The 17,108-nt window shown below is 37.8% G+C and overlaps 2 protein-coding genes across 3 annotated transcripts; one reads left to right on the forward strand and one right to left on the reverse strand.

Annotated features, from left to right (window-relative positions):
* The first annotated feature begins 1,939 nt into the window (after positions 1-1,939).
* LOC122134921 (E3 ubiquitin-protein ligase RNF13-like) lies at positions 1,940-8,386 on the forward strand. Its single transcript, XM_042712165.1, has 6 exons — positions 1,940-2,025; positions 2,726-2,816; positions 3,122-3,227; positions 3,357-3,450; positions 6,894-6,974; positions 7,582-8,386. Exons 1-6 carry the CDS (start codon positions 2,010-2,012, stop codon positions 7,923-7,925), a joined length of 732 nt encoding a protein of 243 aa, XP_042568099.1. The 5' UTR covers positions 1,940-2,009; the 3' UTR covers positions 7,926-8,386.
* Positions 8,387-9,614: 1,228 nt separating this feature from the next.
* LOC109073733 (profilin-2-like) lies at positions 9,615-15,859 on the reverse strand. 2 transcript variants are annotated; one of them, XM_019089807.2, is made up of 3 exons: positions 15,592-15,854; positions 12,041-12,233; positions 9,615-10,704 (listed from the first exon to the last, which is right to left on the reverse strand). In XM_019089807.2, the coding sequence occupies exons 1-3, from the start codon at positions 15,724-15,726 to the stop codon at positions 10,607-10,609; spliced, it is 426 nt and encodes a 141-aa protein (XP_018945352.1). In that variant the 5' UTR covers positions 15,727-15,854; the 3' UTR covers positions 9,615-10,606. The 2 variants fall into 2 exon arrangements, with proteins under 2 accessions (XP_018945352.1, XP_018945353.1); XM_019089808.2 differs by lacking the exon at positions 9,615-10,704 and adding an exon at positions 10,888-11,081 and having other exon boundaries at positions 15,592-15,859.
* Positions 15,860-17,108: the final 1,249 nt, after the last annotated feature.

Below are 17,108 nucleotides of genomic sequence, written 5' to 3' on the forward strand. Positions count from 1 at the left end.
TATAAACTATAATTTTTATCACTTATAAACAATTTATTATAAATTATATAATACGTTTAAAAAAATTAATATTACTAAAAATATTTATTATGTATTTTTTTAAATTACAAAATTCATTTTTATACCTAATTTATTTTTCAAATGTCCTCCTCCTACTATTAAAACTACAAACACGGGGAACATAGAAACGCCTCTGTCCAGGTAAGCAAATGCTCTCCTAAATGCAAAATCAGCCCCCGCTCTCCAAGACACACTACACTGCACACGTTTCATGCTGCTGGCAAATAATATGCAAAGACTTCACGAGCTCTCCCTGCAGTTTGTGTTCACCTCTGGGACTTTGGACGACTTCCAGACAGCGGCGCGTGACGCCTGAGGCACTGCCTTCACAGTATTTTTCCTACAACACAATAAACCGTTAATCATCGACAGCGCTGAGGAATGTGTGATAGAGACAGAGGAAAAACTGAAACATAACACAATGTGTCCTATAACTGAGTCCACTATAATAGTTAGTTCACGTGATGATATTTTATCTAGCTGATGTTATGTCTGTGAGTGGTAGATGTCTGTGATCCTGCTGTCTGAGGAATGTCTTGGATGTTTTTAGCACTGCTTGTGCAAACATTCACTAATCAGTAATCCAGGACAGCAGGAAACTCACTCTAGACCACATTATCAAGGGCACACACACGTCTATATATACAGTGTTACTGCTCTGGGATGTATTTTGAGTAGGTTTAGGTGTCTTGGTTCTGTTGCATTTTAAAAGTGAGGATCTGATCCTGTAAGTCTCAGTTATGCCATTAGTAGCCGCAGTTGAAAATGAATGATAGCAAAAAAACAAAAGAAAAGAGAGCAGAACAACCTCAGGCTAAACTGAAATGTTTCTGACAAACACTCAGATGCTCTTTTTGATTTATCCTCCCTACTATGCAAATATCTTCAGTGATCAAGTTTAGCTGAAGTTACTGTTGGTGTGAATGTGTTCATTAAAGACAAACCTTATGACGTAAAAACTTCTCTTAAACATTGTGTCTCCCCCTTTTTTTGTTTTTTTTGTAAATGTAGTCAGATATTATAGTAAATGCTGTGTACAGTAAGTGTTTTTTTTTTATTATTTTAGCAAATTTTATTGCAACATTTCTGCATTTACTTGCACTATAACAAACAATAGAATTGATGCATTAATGAGAAAGTTGGATGAATAACTGTATTACCACCTGGTAATTAGAGTTAACCAATAATACTGTAATACAATTATCTTATTTTTAAATTAAACCCGGCTTTAAAGTAGTACAATAACCTACTATCTTTTTACAATATTTTTAATTGTGTCATTTATTTTTTATTCTCTAACACTTTGATTTTTTTTTAACTAGTTTTAAGTCAGAAGTTTTACAGTAGCAATAGTGATACTTGTTTTTAAGTAATTTTCTCTTCAAATTCTCACTACCGTGTGTCCAAATGTTTTACTTTTGAGACTTTCTGTAATTTTTCCAATTCTTAATCATCATTAATTCTAATATAATTTTTTACTGTAAAAATAGAATGATTTCTTTTTATAATATTTTTATACTTGACAACATTTTGTAAAAAGAATATTTAAAAAGCTTTATCACAAATATTTTTACATTACAGTAATGAATATCATTAAATAGTAAAAAATGAAGAATTCCTATTTCTTTGTTTGCCTGTGAACTCTGATCCAGACATGTTTTTGTGAAGCTAAAAAACTAAAAAAGATTTAAATATCACAACACCACAACAACTGTACCACACTACTATATGTGTGTGGGGGGGGGTTGGAGGAGTGCACGTATGACGCCTGTAGGTAGAGAGACACTAGCTAACTAAGAGATGGGAAGTGTTTTGTCTACCACACAATGCTATTCTGAGACTCTAGAGAGATAGTTCCTCGTCCCTCTTCCAGGTCCTGCCATGCGCAGAAGGCCGGCTAACAACCGGCGGCGATTGTCCACAATGTGGACTCCGATGACTTAATCAGCATGGGATCCAATGATCGTAAGTTCCTGCGCACGAATGCATGAAGCATGCAGCGGAGACACACGCTCAAGTGTTCTGCTGCAGGACAATGCTGTGATTCAGCCCCTGTGCTGCTAATAACTGCTGTATGTATGAGTTGTGACCGAGCCGTGATGTCCTCCCACTTGGAATGTCAGGATGAAGTCGAGAAACCAACCTTCAGCATTCTTAAAGAAATAGTTCACCCAACAATGAGAATTTGCTAAAAATGTATTTACAATGAGGTCATCCAAGATTAGGATGGGTTTGTTTCTTCATCAGATTTGGAGAAATGTAGCATTGCATCAGTGTCTCAGCAATGAATCCTCTGCAGTGAATGGGTGCCGTCAGAATGAGAGTCCAAACAGCTGATAAAAACATCACAATAATCCACAGCATATTTACATATTTCAAGCATGACAACATTGAAAATAGATTCAACAGCATTTTATAGACAATAATGGAATGTAGGATTGATGTTGAGCAGATCTAGACAGGTGGTGCTGGGGAGGCGGAGGGTTAAATAAAACATGCCGTTTTCATTCATTTAATTATTTGGAGTAAAATATTCCTTTAAAGTGGACATAAATTCAAAATAAATAGTATTTTACATTTTAAAACACACTCGTATTTATTCAACATGGATTTGTTTGAAGAATCGAAGTAAATCTGGTCTGAATGTACGATTGTATTGTTGCAGTGGATGTTCTGAAGCAGATAGACATCCCTTCAGTGTTTATTGGTGAAGCAGCAGCCAACTCTCTCAAAGAGGATTACGTCTATGAGAAAGGGTGAGGGCTCTGGTTTCACTACTGAATACTTCACTGTTCAGATGCTCACTTAACAGAAACATCTGATGAATTCAGCTGTCATATGACACTGTAGAAAGTCTGCTGTCTTAAAAAATGTGAACTATCCACAAACCGTTTTTACATTACTGACTTTAAATGTTGATATATTTAATTATGTATAGTAAAATATATATATATATTTAATACAAATAATACATTACATACATAAAATGAGTTTTAATGTAAGTATAAGTCCTGTGGTATGAAAGCAGTATCACACTCACAGTCTTGCTCCGTGTTTTCAGTGGTCATGTGATTCTCCTGCCGGACTTCAGCTTGCCTCTGGAGTATTATCTGATCCCATTCCTCATCATTGTTGGAATCTGCCTCATCCTCATTGTAGTTTTCATGGTGAGTCACGATTGTGTGTAATTTAAAATGAATCAAATAAATAAATATAATATGCATGCCAGAAATGAATAAAATATGCAACCAGATATATTAGTCTTGACTGTCATGTTTCCGTCTTTTCAATCTCAGATCACAAAGTTTGTTCAGGACAGACATAGAGCCAGGAGAAGTCGCTTACGCAAGGACCAGCTGAAGAAACTCCCAATTCACAAGTTTAAGAAAGGTAAGACACGTCTTCAGTAATATATTGTGGATCAGCATTCAAATACATAAAAGGTATCATACAAGAAGTTTTTTTCTGAAAAACAGTTAATACTTTTATTCAGCAAGAACTCATTAAATTATTCACAAGTGACAGAAAAGACATAATGTTACCTATATATATATATATATATGTGTGTGTGTATTTCAAATAAATGCTTTTTTTTCTGAACTTTTTATCCAACAAAGGATCCTGAAAAAAACATAAATTTCCACAAAAATATGAAGTAGCTCAACTGTTTTCAATGATTTCTGAAGATCATGTCACTGAAGACTGGAGTAATGATGCTGAAAATTCAGCTGCATATCACAGAAATAAATTACAGTTTAAAATATATTCACATAGAAAATAGCTATTTAAATTTATAATAATATTTCACAATATTACTGATTTTTCTGTATTTTTGATCAAATAAATGCAGACTTGGTGAGCAGAAGAGACTAAAAAGACCAACCCCAAACCTTTGACAGTAGTGTAAAATAATTGCAAAGATTTTTATTCACTGTTTGTTTGACTATTAAACTGCCCCGACTCACCAGAATGAGAGATTTTAATAGTTCAAGAGTCTGATTTAAACATAAAAAGATTTAACATGTTTAATTCATGTCAGCCAATCGATCTGTTTTAAATTCATTTAGCTACAATCAATTCATAGTTCCTCTGGAAACAATAAAAGGCCATTTCAAAGCAAATACATAAATACTGAAATATATATACATATATATTATTTAAAAAAATGGGTGACTTTGTAAAAATAAAATCAATGTTGTAAAAGGCAAACGTCAGTTGTAAAATGTTAATGTTTACTGAACTTAAATATCAAAGACCCCAAACAAATTCACTTAAAATGGCCATCTGATTTGTGTCTTGTGTGAAAACTGTTTTTCTGTGCTCCTCCACTTATTACTATTTCCTGTATGTACCAGAAATAATGCAGCAGAAGAACAGAATACGCAGAACACTGTATACTTTGAATATATACTCTATACTTATTGCAATGGAGTATTACTATCAGAATGGGCCTTTTAGCCTCTGTGTTTTGATGTTGTGCAGCTGTCGTGTTGCTGGTTCATCAGTATTGTGTGTAATCTGTGCTGGACGGACAGCACAACAGAAAGTGGGAGAAATGTGGAATTCCCCTCCCGCGCTGTTTCCGCCTCCTCCTAGTAAATCATCAAGCCATTTTACAACCAAATCAACACCGTGAGCATCGACCGTCCGCTGTGTGCCTGCATGAATGAGCATCCTGTCCGGCTCGCTCATAGTGCGTTAGAAGTGTGTTCGGCTGTGAGTGTGCACCTCCTGAAGAAGGTGTCAGACGTCACTTTCACTGAGCATAAGAAAAGAGTGCTGTCTGGACTCAGGTTACAGACACCTGTGTTCACGTGTCCTCTTTCAAACATTAAACAGATGAAAGGTGTACGAGCAGAACGTGTCCGATTCGTCTTTCACGCTTCAGATATTCTGAGCAAATGAGAGTCATATCAGCGGGAAGGTCATTTGTAATTGTTTCCATCGTACAGATTTACCAGACGTCATATGGATAATTTATCTGCAACATGTAAATGCTACCAGGACGCATTCTTAAAATTGGTTCAGAAATAGGCTTTATTTTCTTTATGCAAAACATGAGGACACTAGCGAGGCAGTATGCTTATATAAATACAAACAAGGTATTCGTGGCAGAAGGGAAATTCCCAGTAAATATACTAAATACTGCATGAATCGCAGCACATTGTTTACATTTTTATAAATGTGACCCTGCAGCACAGAACCAGTCTTAAGTCTCTGGGGTATATTTGTAGCAATAACCAAAAATACATTGTATGGGTCAAAATTATTGATTCTTTTATGCCAAAAATCATTAGGATATTAAGTAGAGATCATGTTCCATGAAGATATTTTGTACATTCCCTTCTGTAAATATATCAAAACTTATTTTTTGATTGGTAATATGCATTGCTAAGAATTCATTTGGACAACTTTAAAGCTGATTTTCTCAGTATTTAGATTTTTTTTTTTCACCCTCAAGATTCCAGATTTTCAAATAGTTGTATCTCAGCCAAATATTGTCCTCCTAACAAACCACACATCAATGGAAAGCTTATTTATTTAGCTTTCAGATGATGTATAAATCTCAATTTTGAAAGATTGACTGGTTTTGTGGTCCAGGGTCACAAATCAGCCAGGAACATTTTTAACTATCAGAATATTAACAACTCAGCATTTAGAGCCGATGGTGCAACTTACCACAAAGCATGTATATGGTGAATCCTTTCTAAATATTTATGTCAGAAAACTTGCAATTTGCTAGATTAACCCACTGACACATCTTACCTCATATCATATTTAACACGAGCAGTTGTTTCATTCATAGCAACATTACAGAGGCTTTTGAATCCATCCTGCAAACGTGTGTGTTTTCCTCCTCTGTGTCCCGCTCCTGGTCTCTGCTGACCCACTGGTCTTCTTCATCCTGTGGTCTGACAGTGCAGCTGGACCGCAGACTCAGAGCAAACAGCTGCTGTCACGGCCGTCATACGACACACTCCAGAAAACATGCTGCTGCCTGATCAAAACATCTCAGGGACTCAAACTCTTATCTATAGCTGTCTCATTCTGTTTCTGTGTAACGGAGAGACCAAGCATTTCAGTATATTACCTTTGAGAGATATAGATTATATAAAAATACTGTTATAATGCTAATATATTGAAATACTACTTTGAAATATTCTGTTATTGTTACATTAAAAAAAAAAAAAAAAAGTTAGAGAAACCATTTTTTCATATAAACACTAAAATCATTTCATTCATCGTCAAGTGCGCTCGTTCCTGTTTGGGTCATCAATCTGGCAACCTGCGTGTGTGTCAAGTCTGAGGAGGAGGGGCCGGGTGAAATTAAACTCTCTCCAATATTTTTATTTTTGTACTGCAATAGTTCAACCACTCGGGGTCAATCCTACAAACAGCACCTTTAGTTCAAAACGAATGAAGAATTTGGTCCAAAAGGTCAGTGGCGTCACAAAGAGTTGTTTCTGTTGTAAACAACCAAACCTGGCGTCTCTGTGAACTCTTCAACCAGACTCTGAGGGGTGACAGATACAGGCTTCTCCATGTACGGTCACACACAGCCACGACCGTTTGTGTTCGTTTACCGCTTACATAAACACTGAGCATCAGCAGAGCAGGTGGAAAGAAACGTGTAGAAAGCCAGAGGAATTTAAAGGGAGGGCAGGGTGAATTCCTAAACTTATTGAGCCTGGGATGTTTTCCTTCATCCACGAAACCCAGCAGCTGCACGCTTGTCAATCATGTGCTGCCAGTGTCAAAATCAAAGCCTTCTATCAAAGACCCTGAGGTAAAGCTGTCATTTATACACTTAATCATTTCTGTATTGCTCCCAGGTGATTCGTATGACGTGTGTGCCATTTGTCTGGACGAGTACGAGGAGGGTGACAAGCTGCGGGTCCTTCCCTGCTCACACGGTGAGTTTCTGTCTCCTGATCAGAACACAATATATATGTATTTTTTTTTCTGTCAGTTTGATGATTAACTTTTAATTAAAATTTGTGTATTTTTGTTTGTTTGTTACTAAATACATGTAAACATTTATGTAATAAATATGAATGCAAATATTATTTTTAATGTTAAAAAAAATTAAAACTTAACCCAGGACATAAAAGTACAGAATAATAATCAAAATAATTTGTATATGGTTTATACGTAAATTATAAAAATTAATTTTACTCATGGTACACTTTATATTTGTGCATGTCCATTTTAAGATTAATTTTAAATTAATATCAGAGTAATTTTTGTTACTAATAAATGTAAAAAAAATATTTGAAATAAATGAAGACATGGTAGGGAAAAATACTTTTTAAGAAATTTTAAGAAAAAAAAAACTTCTTTAAAGTACAGAATTATTAATAAATATTTCTTAAAGATATATATATAGGGAGATCATGTTTTATTATTAATTTGAATAGGTGGGATTTGTAAGTGAATTACTGATACATTAAAAGGATTTCCATGTAATAGATCAGCTCTGTCAGGATGTGTGGCACTAATTCTCTCTGCACCGATCATCAGCCTATCACAGCAGGTGTGTCGACCCATGGCTGACCAGAACCAAGAAGACCTGCCCCGTGTGCAAGCAGAAGGTGGTGCCGTCCGACGGGGACTCCGAGTCCGAGTCTGAGTCGGGTGACAGCGAGGAGAACGAAGTGTCAGAAAACACGCCCCTGCTGCGATCTCTGGCCTCCACCAGCGCTCATTCCTTCGGGACCATGTCCGGCTCGCTGTCCCATCACGACACCGAGTCCTCGGACTACGACCCGCGCAGCGACTCCGACAGCGAGGAGGAGGTGACCGTGGAGACGGTGGTCGTACAGCTGCAGCAGGACCGTCCTGACCACATGGAGGCCAGCGCTTGACCCTCAAACTCTCAGTGAGACTCCAGTGCGTCTCACCGTCACTCACAAGTTATCATTGAAACACGTTTAACGCTCACCGCGTGCAGCGATACTATGCAGCCAAATTTTATAATTCACGAATTTTGCCAACCTGGTGAAACGTCACCTTTGAGGATGTCCTTAGCGCTTGCTGCCAAACTCGTCTCAGACGTGCATCCGATCGCGACCAACAGCATGTTTCATACGATAAGACTTGACTGCTTGAGTTTGATCATTAGAGCGGAGCCGCCGCACACACCAGTCACTCAGAAGTGTAGTTTACATCATTTAGGAGTCTGTTTGTTTTTTCTAACACAATGTGGTCTGTTCCTGATGTCTGACTGCGTTTTAATGTTGCTTTACTGTAAATATACCTTTCACTTACACTTGTTTCTGAGTAGTCCACATTCATTTCTCTTCATGAATAAAATACTACACCTTTTGCTGTTTGTGTGTCAATTTGTCATCCAGCCGTTTGGGAGGCAGCACATGGTTTTAAGATTTTATTACATTTTTAGAAACACAATATAAACATATGTGGACCTAGAAGAAAAGTTTGTGTAGATCTTCCAAATTTTGGCAAAGAAAAAGCCTTTTTTTTGTGTATCATGAGCATGTTTTTGACACCCTCAAGCTTAAATTAATAAAGTTTTGGTGACAACAATAAGGTTCCATTTGTTAACTACACTAGTTAACATGAACTAATTATGAAAAATACTTGCAAAGCATTTGTTAATCTCAGTTGATATTAATTGCAATCTTTATTATATTATTAAAATACGTTTTATCTGTTATTTGCATTGCATTAATCAACATCATGAGTGAAGACATTTAAAATTATTTCTATTTAATAAATGCATTAACAAATTTAATTAATATATTCGACGAATTCGATATTTTGATCAAATAAATTCAGCCTTGATGAGCAGAAGATATTTATTTCAAAATCATTAATAATTGTAATGTTTTCAAAACTTTAACAAGTAACTTAAAAAAAAAAAACTCTACATACTTTACTATAATATATTATAGTACTTTATTATAATATATTGTCATGATTAAAAAAAGCTGTTTTTTATTTTTTACAGGACAGTATGTATTTTTACAATACAAGATATATTTTAATGTGCTTATATATATATATATATATATATAATTTAATAATGAGTGCTGGGGGGCGTGGTCAGATTTTGTGTGCAAAAAAGTTTCCAGATATTTATCAGAAATCATCCGCTCCATGGAAAGCCTAAATAAAATAATCTATGTTTTTTTCAAGAACATCTTATTTGTATTTATTTTTGGTGTAAAAAAAAATTCAGTTTACCATTTTCCTCTTTTGGAAAACCCCCCAAAATAAAAATAAAATAAATAAATAAATCCAGATTTCCTCAAGTTCTTTCAACAGTTTCTGTGTTGTTCATTAACAGATTAATAATTAAATAAAACAGAATCTGAAATACTGTTTTAAAAAGTTAGACTTCTACATTTTAACAGGAGAAATTTAGCAATGAAACAACTAATAATTTATCTTCCATGAACAACATTTTATTTTTAATTTATGTGCAAACAGACCAATATATACTGAACTTTTTTGAAAAAAGATTAAAAAAAAAAGGTTTCTCCTCACATGAACCCTTAAACAACACACAGCAAAGACAAGCGACAAGTAACTGGGTTGGAATAGGTTTATTTAATCTGTCTGTAAACAAGGTGGTGAAATTAATTTATGGCATTTCTCAGTTTATGCATATGAAATCAGACTGTATCCAAGATGTAAGAAAAAGTACAGGGAGAAAAGAAACCCACGAGAGTCAGCTGTACAAATCACCCACCAGGCCAGAGCTTCAGCTGACACTAGAAACCCCTGAACGAAGCAGCAGCAGAATCACTCGGGAAGCGGTTTGATTCAATGACAGGTTCTCTACCTTATGGCACAGGATACACATTATGATACGAGTGTCATACTTGAACATTTGGACTTGATGGGGCATCAAGTTTTGACAGACATGATGACACGAAGGCATTTTAATCCACAGTCATGACAGTACAGGTTCAATTCGGTTCAAGTGTTGACGTGGAGTCTGTGATCAGACGCTAGTGTTTTGTTGGTCAGCAAATACAGTAGTGCGTAAATAACCCAAGAAGTGATGAACTATACTCCAAACCGCTGTCTGAAATGGCAGTCGTCTTGAAAATTAATTAAAAATATATATATATATATTACACAAGCTAGCAAAGTAAGTGCGATGACGGAATGTCAATAAACATTCAATAGTGGTGCTGATTGGGGGGGATGCTACCTGCAGCCGCTAAATACACCGTCCAGCCTAACTAGGGTTCATTCGGTGGGCTTGAAGATGTGCATACGGTCCACCGTTCCCAGGTTTGATCTAGGACTGGGAGTTTGAGTTTAGCTCAAGCCCTTGGTAATCAACTACACTCCCAAAACTTTCACGAATAAGCAGAAACGAGACGAGCGAAGTCTGAAGCGCGTCATGGGATCGCAATGCCAAAACGGGGCCGAACACAACAAATGGACATTTATGAGAAAGAAACGGGGTTTGGGTTGCACAAAGTGGAAGTAGAGTTGAAAGCCTATAGATGATGAAGGAAATCTCATCTAGAAAGGTTAGCAGAATGAGCAGCTAGCATTGGGAGGTGTCTTAATATCCAGATTTCCTCAGGTGTTCAGCCATGTGATACGCTTTCTTGTTGAGCAGCCCTCCATGGGTGCCTTCCTTGCCCATGACAATAACCATTGCTGGAGTGCACAAGGAAACAAAACAAGAACAAAATCAACAAACTTGAGGGGAAACGAAAAAAGAAACCACTTTCCCAACTGAAAAAGGGATGCAATTGTTGACGAGATTCATTACCCTTCTTCGCCATTAAGACGTCCAAAAACTTTACATGTGTTAAAAATGGAGGGGGGGGGGGGGGGGGGGTCTTCACAGCTTATTTTGGGAACGTGGGTAACTTGTGTTTTTCCCTCTCTCTAAATTTCACTACTTGATCAAGAAAAAACAAAACAAAAACAAAGCTAGAACCCTGAATCTCTCAAGTATTTTGCCATTGAATAAGCCTTCTTATTCAGGCCGCCGCCATGGACCCCTTCTTTGCCCATTACAAGAACCAAGACTGAAAGAGAAAGACAGAGAGAGGAAGTTCAGAGGACAGGAAACTCCCAGCTCGGGGAAAAGCCAAGATCAACGAGGCCAGATAGCACAGAATAAAATCAGAAAGACGGAGATAGCATGCATGCAGAGGAAATACCTTCATTTAGCTACAGATGATAACACTAATAACTTTCACTGACATTTCGTGTTTTAAGAATAAAGCTTTGCTCAAGGCACTTAAACTCAACGGTTTTGAGTTACGGCTATTATTGTGGCATCATCAGCTTCAGATTTAACCATCAAGAGTTTATTTGACAATTAAACTAATAATAGTTACATCATATATATGTATAAAGCACATTTGTGGCACTGTGTTGTACTTTATGCAGTATTGTACTGCAAGTTAATTAAATATTAAGTTAATAAAAGATTTAAGTTAAGAATTAAATTTAGAATGTCCTTGTTGCATTACAAAACAGATTTTATGTAAGTATATTATATTAAATAATTAGTTAGAGAAATGGATTGCAGCATGTGATTCATTCAATTCAAGCAGGAAAAGCAGGTTTAGTTCCTCTCCTCAATACATGCCATGAGCTATAAGAAAGACTGATTCATAAAGGAACACTTTATTTCAGGAAACAGGAAATCCTCTCAGAGCCATAGACCCCAGATGTGTGTGAGAGTAGCAGAAGCATGCACATGAGAGGAGATGTACTTCAACATGTCCCACAGACTCCCTGCACACCTGAGCTCAAGTCTCGAGGTCAACCGAGACGCTCTAAAATAACTAGCTGGTTGATGAAACGCTAGAAGACCCACACTAACATAAACAAGCCTAATATGTTTTTGTCAGACTCCTGTGTTAATACAGGAAAGATATATTGAGGAAAGGTGGACGTCTGCATTATTCTTCATCTACCACTCAAACTAATGGAAGTTTTACTAATAAAAGACGTTTGGGAGAAAACAGACGAGTACCTTTGCCTGCTTTGCCGACAGCGACGTTGTACGTGGCCTCTCCCCCTTGACTCTTCGTCCTTATGTCCATTGTCCAATCATTGTCGACTAGGAGGCTGTCTCGGATAACGGAGCACTTCTTTGAACCTAAGGTCAGGCCGTTGGTGAAGAAACTTTCTCGGTCTTTCCCTACCAGGACGTCGATTTCTGAGGGCTGGTGTTAGAAGAAAAGAAAAGAAAAGAAAAGAATATCATATGTGGAGCTGTATCTTCTGGTCTAGCCGTTTACATTTTATTATGGATTAATGAACAGCCAAATGCAAATCAACAAATGCGGGCAGATGGTTAGAGGAGTATGATAAATCACCAGAGAGATCGATGCAGATAATTTTAGATAAAGATACAATATCATAGAACTGTCATTGAACGTCAATGAGTCATTAATACACAACAAAAAGTCAGTTACAACTAGCCCTCTATATTTAACTATATCACCTGGCCGTGACCAGATTTGAACCTGTTTCTGTGCTGAAATCTGCCTGACAACTCCGTTTTGATTACGTGTAGTGTCTTCAAAGCTTCAAAATTCAAAAAACTGTCAATATTGATGTATGAAGTCGAAATAAGACTTTCAAGCCATGAAGGCTTCAGTTGGTCAACAGCAAATTCACGTGACCAACTTGAACCCAATAACAAACTTGTGAGGGGAAATTTAGCTCCTATTGAAATCAATGGATTTTGCCCACAAAACTTTGCTGAGCAACAATAAATGTGGTCTGCAGCTTTAAGATGAGCGGGTTTGTACAATTAAGTGGGCAAAAAATGTCTTGTCATTAGTGTAGTGATGTACGAAGTCATTTTCAAACCATGCAGCTTTCGTGGCTAACTTGAACCCACTGCTAAATTTGTGTAGGGAAATCTTTTTAGCCTTGCGCAAATACACCTCGATGTTAAATAAAATAAATAAATTACATAAAGTTTAAATAAAGTAAACATCAGCAAACACTATGGAACCAAATAAATAAGCAAAAAAAACCATTTTGGAGAGTATGTGCCTGTGCGTGCTTTCATGTGCATGGAAACAAGGAGCAGCGCATGCGTCGTGATACTCTCCAAACTTACGGAGCCCTGCACAAGACATGCAAGAAAAAATAAATAAAATGTGCTCACGATTTACTAATTCGTTCCCTCAATGTACTAAAACGTGCACACGATTACTATTGCATTCCCTTGATTTGCTAAATTGAGCGCACGATTTATAAATCGAATGAACGAAATAGTAAATCGAGGGAACGCAATAGTAATCATGTGCACGTTTTAGTACATTGTGAGCACGATTTAGCCAACTATTTTTTTCCTGCATGCCATGTGCGGGGCTCCGTACCAAACTAGCTAAGGTGACACGGAGGAGAACTGTTGAATAAAGTCATTATTTTTGATTTCTTTGTGCACAAACAGTTGTTTTCTGTGTCTTGATCGTGGTAGCTCCCTTGCTGTCCGTGCAGGATTTCATCAGAAATATCAAAAATAATGCATACTTTGGGCTTAAAGCAAAACTCCAAATCACACGGATTCGGTCTGAAATGACTCCAGTAAATGTGACTGCACTTTCAGTCAACTAGTCACTGCACAACCAAACAGCTACTGACTAGCAGTCTTCCAAAAGCAATGAAAACATCATTTATATTCACACTGACTACAAATGCTCCGGTTTGATCCTCAAATGGAAACATGGATGTTTATTTTTAGAGTGCTCCACAATTTTGAAAGGATATTTCTGGAGCATGATGAAAGCATGGCTGAGCAGCGGTAAACTGTACCAGCGTCCTTAAAAGGGACTTCTACAACACGCCACATCTGGGAAATAGTCTTCCTGACCCTCAAACTGGAATGCAGCAGTCACATTAAACAACGGTCTGTGTGTCAAATGCTGTCACAGATCAAGTCTGAACGTGCAGTGTTCTTGTCGCTTAGACTGCGTCACAGTGGCTTTGTTTGTACTGACCCACGACGAAGCTACCGAGCCATCCTCCCTCAGGCCAAACCGCATCTAACTAAAAGCAGCTACTCTTTGGTGAGAATCAGTGAGCTGAAGCTATTTCCAGTGAGGCGCTTGTATGGCAATAAACACAGCCCTGAACTTCACGAAGCCTTGTTGAACTCATTCCTTTCTCTAGCAGTGCAGGAAACTAAGAGGAAAGACCTACTGCTTTTATATACATATATCTATATTTAAAGAGATTGCTCTCACCAAGAGAAATTTCTCACCGATTCGGAAGATTTCAGAACTTAATTCACTAAAGAAATGCATGTCTCTGATTAACTTCCATTACATTTCCAGACCTTAAAATAACTTTTCCTAATATTTCCAGGTTTTACGTTACCATAGGACCCTTATATACTACCAGTGTTGGGGGAAGTTACTGTTAAAAGTAATGCATTATAATTTAGTTTAACTCCATAGAAAAGTAACTAATTACATTGCTTGGTTATTTTTTATGGAAAGTAATGTAACGTTACTTTTGCGTTATTTTTTGTCATCTGCCTTGGCCTCATTTTTCTCTCTTCAGAAACAAATGTAATGTCCTTTTTGCTTATTAATATGGTTGATCATCGAAGGTCAGCAGCAGATATACTGGTTAATATAATGGAATTAAATACATAAAATATATTTGTGTTATTTACCACGCTTGCGTCACGTCCTGAGTGTGCACTTGACTGTTTTTATTCATTCTGAGGAATACGGAGTCTGTTTTTGTGCAGGTGAGATGAGCAAATGTTGACATGTAATCTAGATCTACAGTAACATCACGTTCACACAACGCTTCTGAACTCACTCCTGATCTCTCTCAACACGAGGATGTGTGTGTGTGTGTGTGTGTGTGTGTGTGTGTGTGTGACAGCTATAGAAACTCATACAGGTTAGACGTATATTCTAGTATGTTTCTGTGTTTCTTGTCCATGCATGAAATAAAGTCTTAGCAGTACAGAACAACATGATGGTGAAGAACAGTGACATAATTCACAATAACTACACCTTTAACCTGTCAACAAAAATTTGACATGCTGTAAAGTGACCTTACAGGCAGCACATTAAGCTGGGAAATAAAGGTCACTGTGACAAATAAGAGGAATCAACATTCAGTTATGAAGCGCCATCTTGGACAACGGGGAGTGGTATTCCTGAATGACTTTACGCTGATTGCGCGGCTGAATGTCGCGCGTGCTCTCTCCCGAACGCAGGTTCACGTGCGCTGCGCAGTCGATTTTCGAACCTGACGGTTTGCGCTAACAACGCCTCCCTCTTTATGACTGAAACACATTTGTTTAACTTTGTTAAGTCCTCGCGCTGTCTCCACCTGGACTTGTGACGCTCGACACTTGCGTTTCGGACAGTTCAGAGCTCCAGCAGCATTTTGGCGCGATAATTCCAAATTAAAGGCGGTTTAGAGTCGCTCTCCGAGTGCGCGCTGTCTAGATAGGACTTCATACTAGTAATCAAAACACAGCCACGGTTTTCATCCCTCCACTGAAGGCGGAGTACAAGAGTGCAGGTAATAAGGCGTATTTACCGTGATGTTTACGAACGTGCCCCCCTCCTGCGCGGCCCACACGTATTTAGAGTCCGAGCTGCACCCGACAATGGCCGAGTCCTGGCAGCAGCCATCCGACATCAGGTTATCCACGTAGCTCTGCCATGACGACATATTTGCCCTCTGGTTTCAGACGCTCACGAGCTAGTCTTGAAGAGACGGGACTGACGGTTCCGTGCGGTCACCGTATATCTGGACGTCCCGCGCGCGCACGCCCCCTTCTCTGATGAGAGTTTGCGCAGTAAAGAGTCCCGGCTCTGTGGGTGTAGTCCCTCAAATATCCCTCCGCGCAGGTCCATTAGAACAAAGCCGTGTGCGCGGATTAATACGCTTTCTGAAATCTAACAGGGAAGATGTAATACTAGAAATACATCAAAGTTTGATGTGAGATTCTGCTGGGAACCTGCTCATGTAAATATAAGGCAATGAGAAAGCAGAAAAATAACCAAAAAAATATATATATAATAATAAAATTAATCCAGGAAGAGTGATATTATAAATATTCCCATTGGTAAAGGAGAGGTTAAGGCAATGATCAGAAAAGAAATGATAAAGAAATGGCAGGTCAGGTGGGACATGGATAACAGTGGAAGAAAATACTACAGTTTACAGACATCTGTTAATGCACAGGGTGTGTCAAGAAGGAACAGAAGGGAGCAAGTACTTTTAACTAGACTGAGGTTTGACCACACAGGGTTAAATACAACATTATATGTGTCAGGTAAAAGTCAATCAGATGAATGTATGGAATGTGAAATCACAGAAAACACAGAACATATACTGTTATACTGTATAAAATACAAGGTAGAGAGGAGTAGTCTACAGCAAAGATTAATGAGGCTGGAAGAAGATGGATCCTCGAGGGTGTATTGGGAACATATAACTTCTTCCCCTCCTTCATTTTGTAGATCCAGAATTTTGCCTGTCATCTCTTTATTACCTTCTTGAATTGGTCAAACAACATTTGATTAAATTTTAGTTGCAGCACAGAATGGAAATAAAGTATCTGGTCAGGTGGATATTAAAAGAGATGGACAGACGGTATAACAATCTCATACAGTTTTAGCATCAAAACTTTTCTGGATGTACTTTTTTGTAACATCAAACACTGACAAAGTATAACGAAATGTATTTATTAGTTTGACAACCACCAGAATTTGTTGTCAGTCACCACCTGTTTTTATACAGTCTATGGCAGGGATCCTCAAATCTGGCCCACAAGATCCACTTTCCTGCAGAGTTTAGCTGTAACCCTAATCAAACACACCTGAGCAAGCTAATTCTTCAGACATTAGAAAATCACAGGTAGGTGAGTTTGATCAGGGTTGGAGCTAAACACTGCAGTGCATTGGCCCTCCAGGGTAAGATTTGAGGAACCCTGGTCTATGGTCACCACATAAATCATAGCCTCTCACGGCCTCTAGTGGACGAATCACGTAATGATATTGAAGAATTCAGGTTACTTTACACTGTCAAGTTAACGCTGCTCTGTGCCA

Source organism: Cyprinus carpio, chromosome A22, assembly GCF_018340385.1.
Source record: "Cyprinus carpio isolate SPL01 chromosome A22, ASM1834038v1, whole genome shotgun sequence".
NCBI lineage: Eukaryota > Metazoa > Chordata > Actinopteri > Cypriniformes > Cyprinidae > Cyprinus > Cyprinus carpio.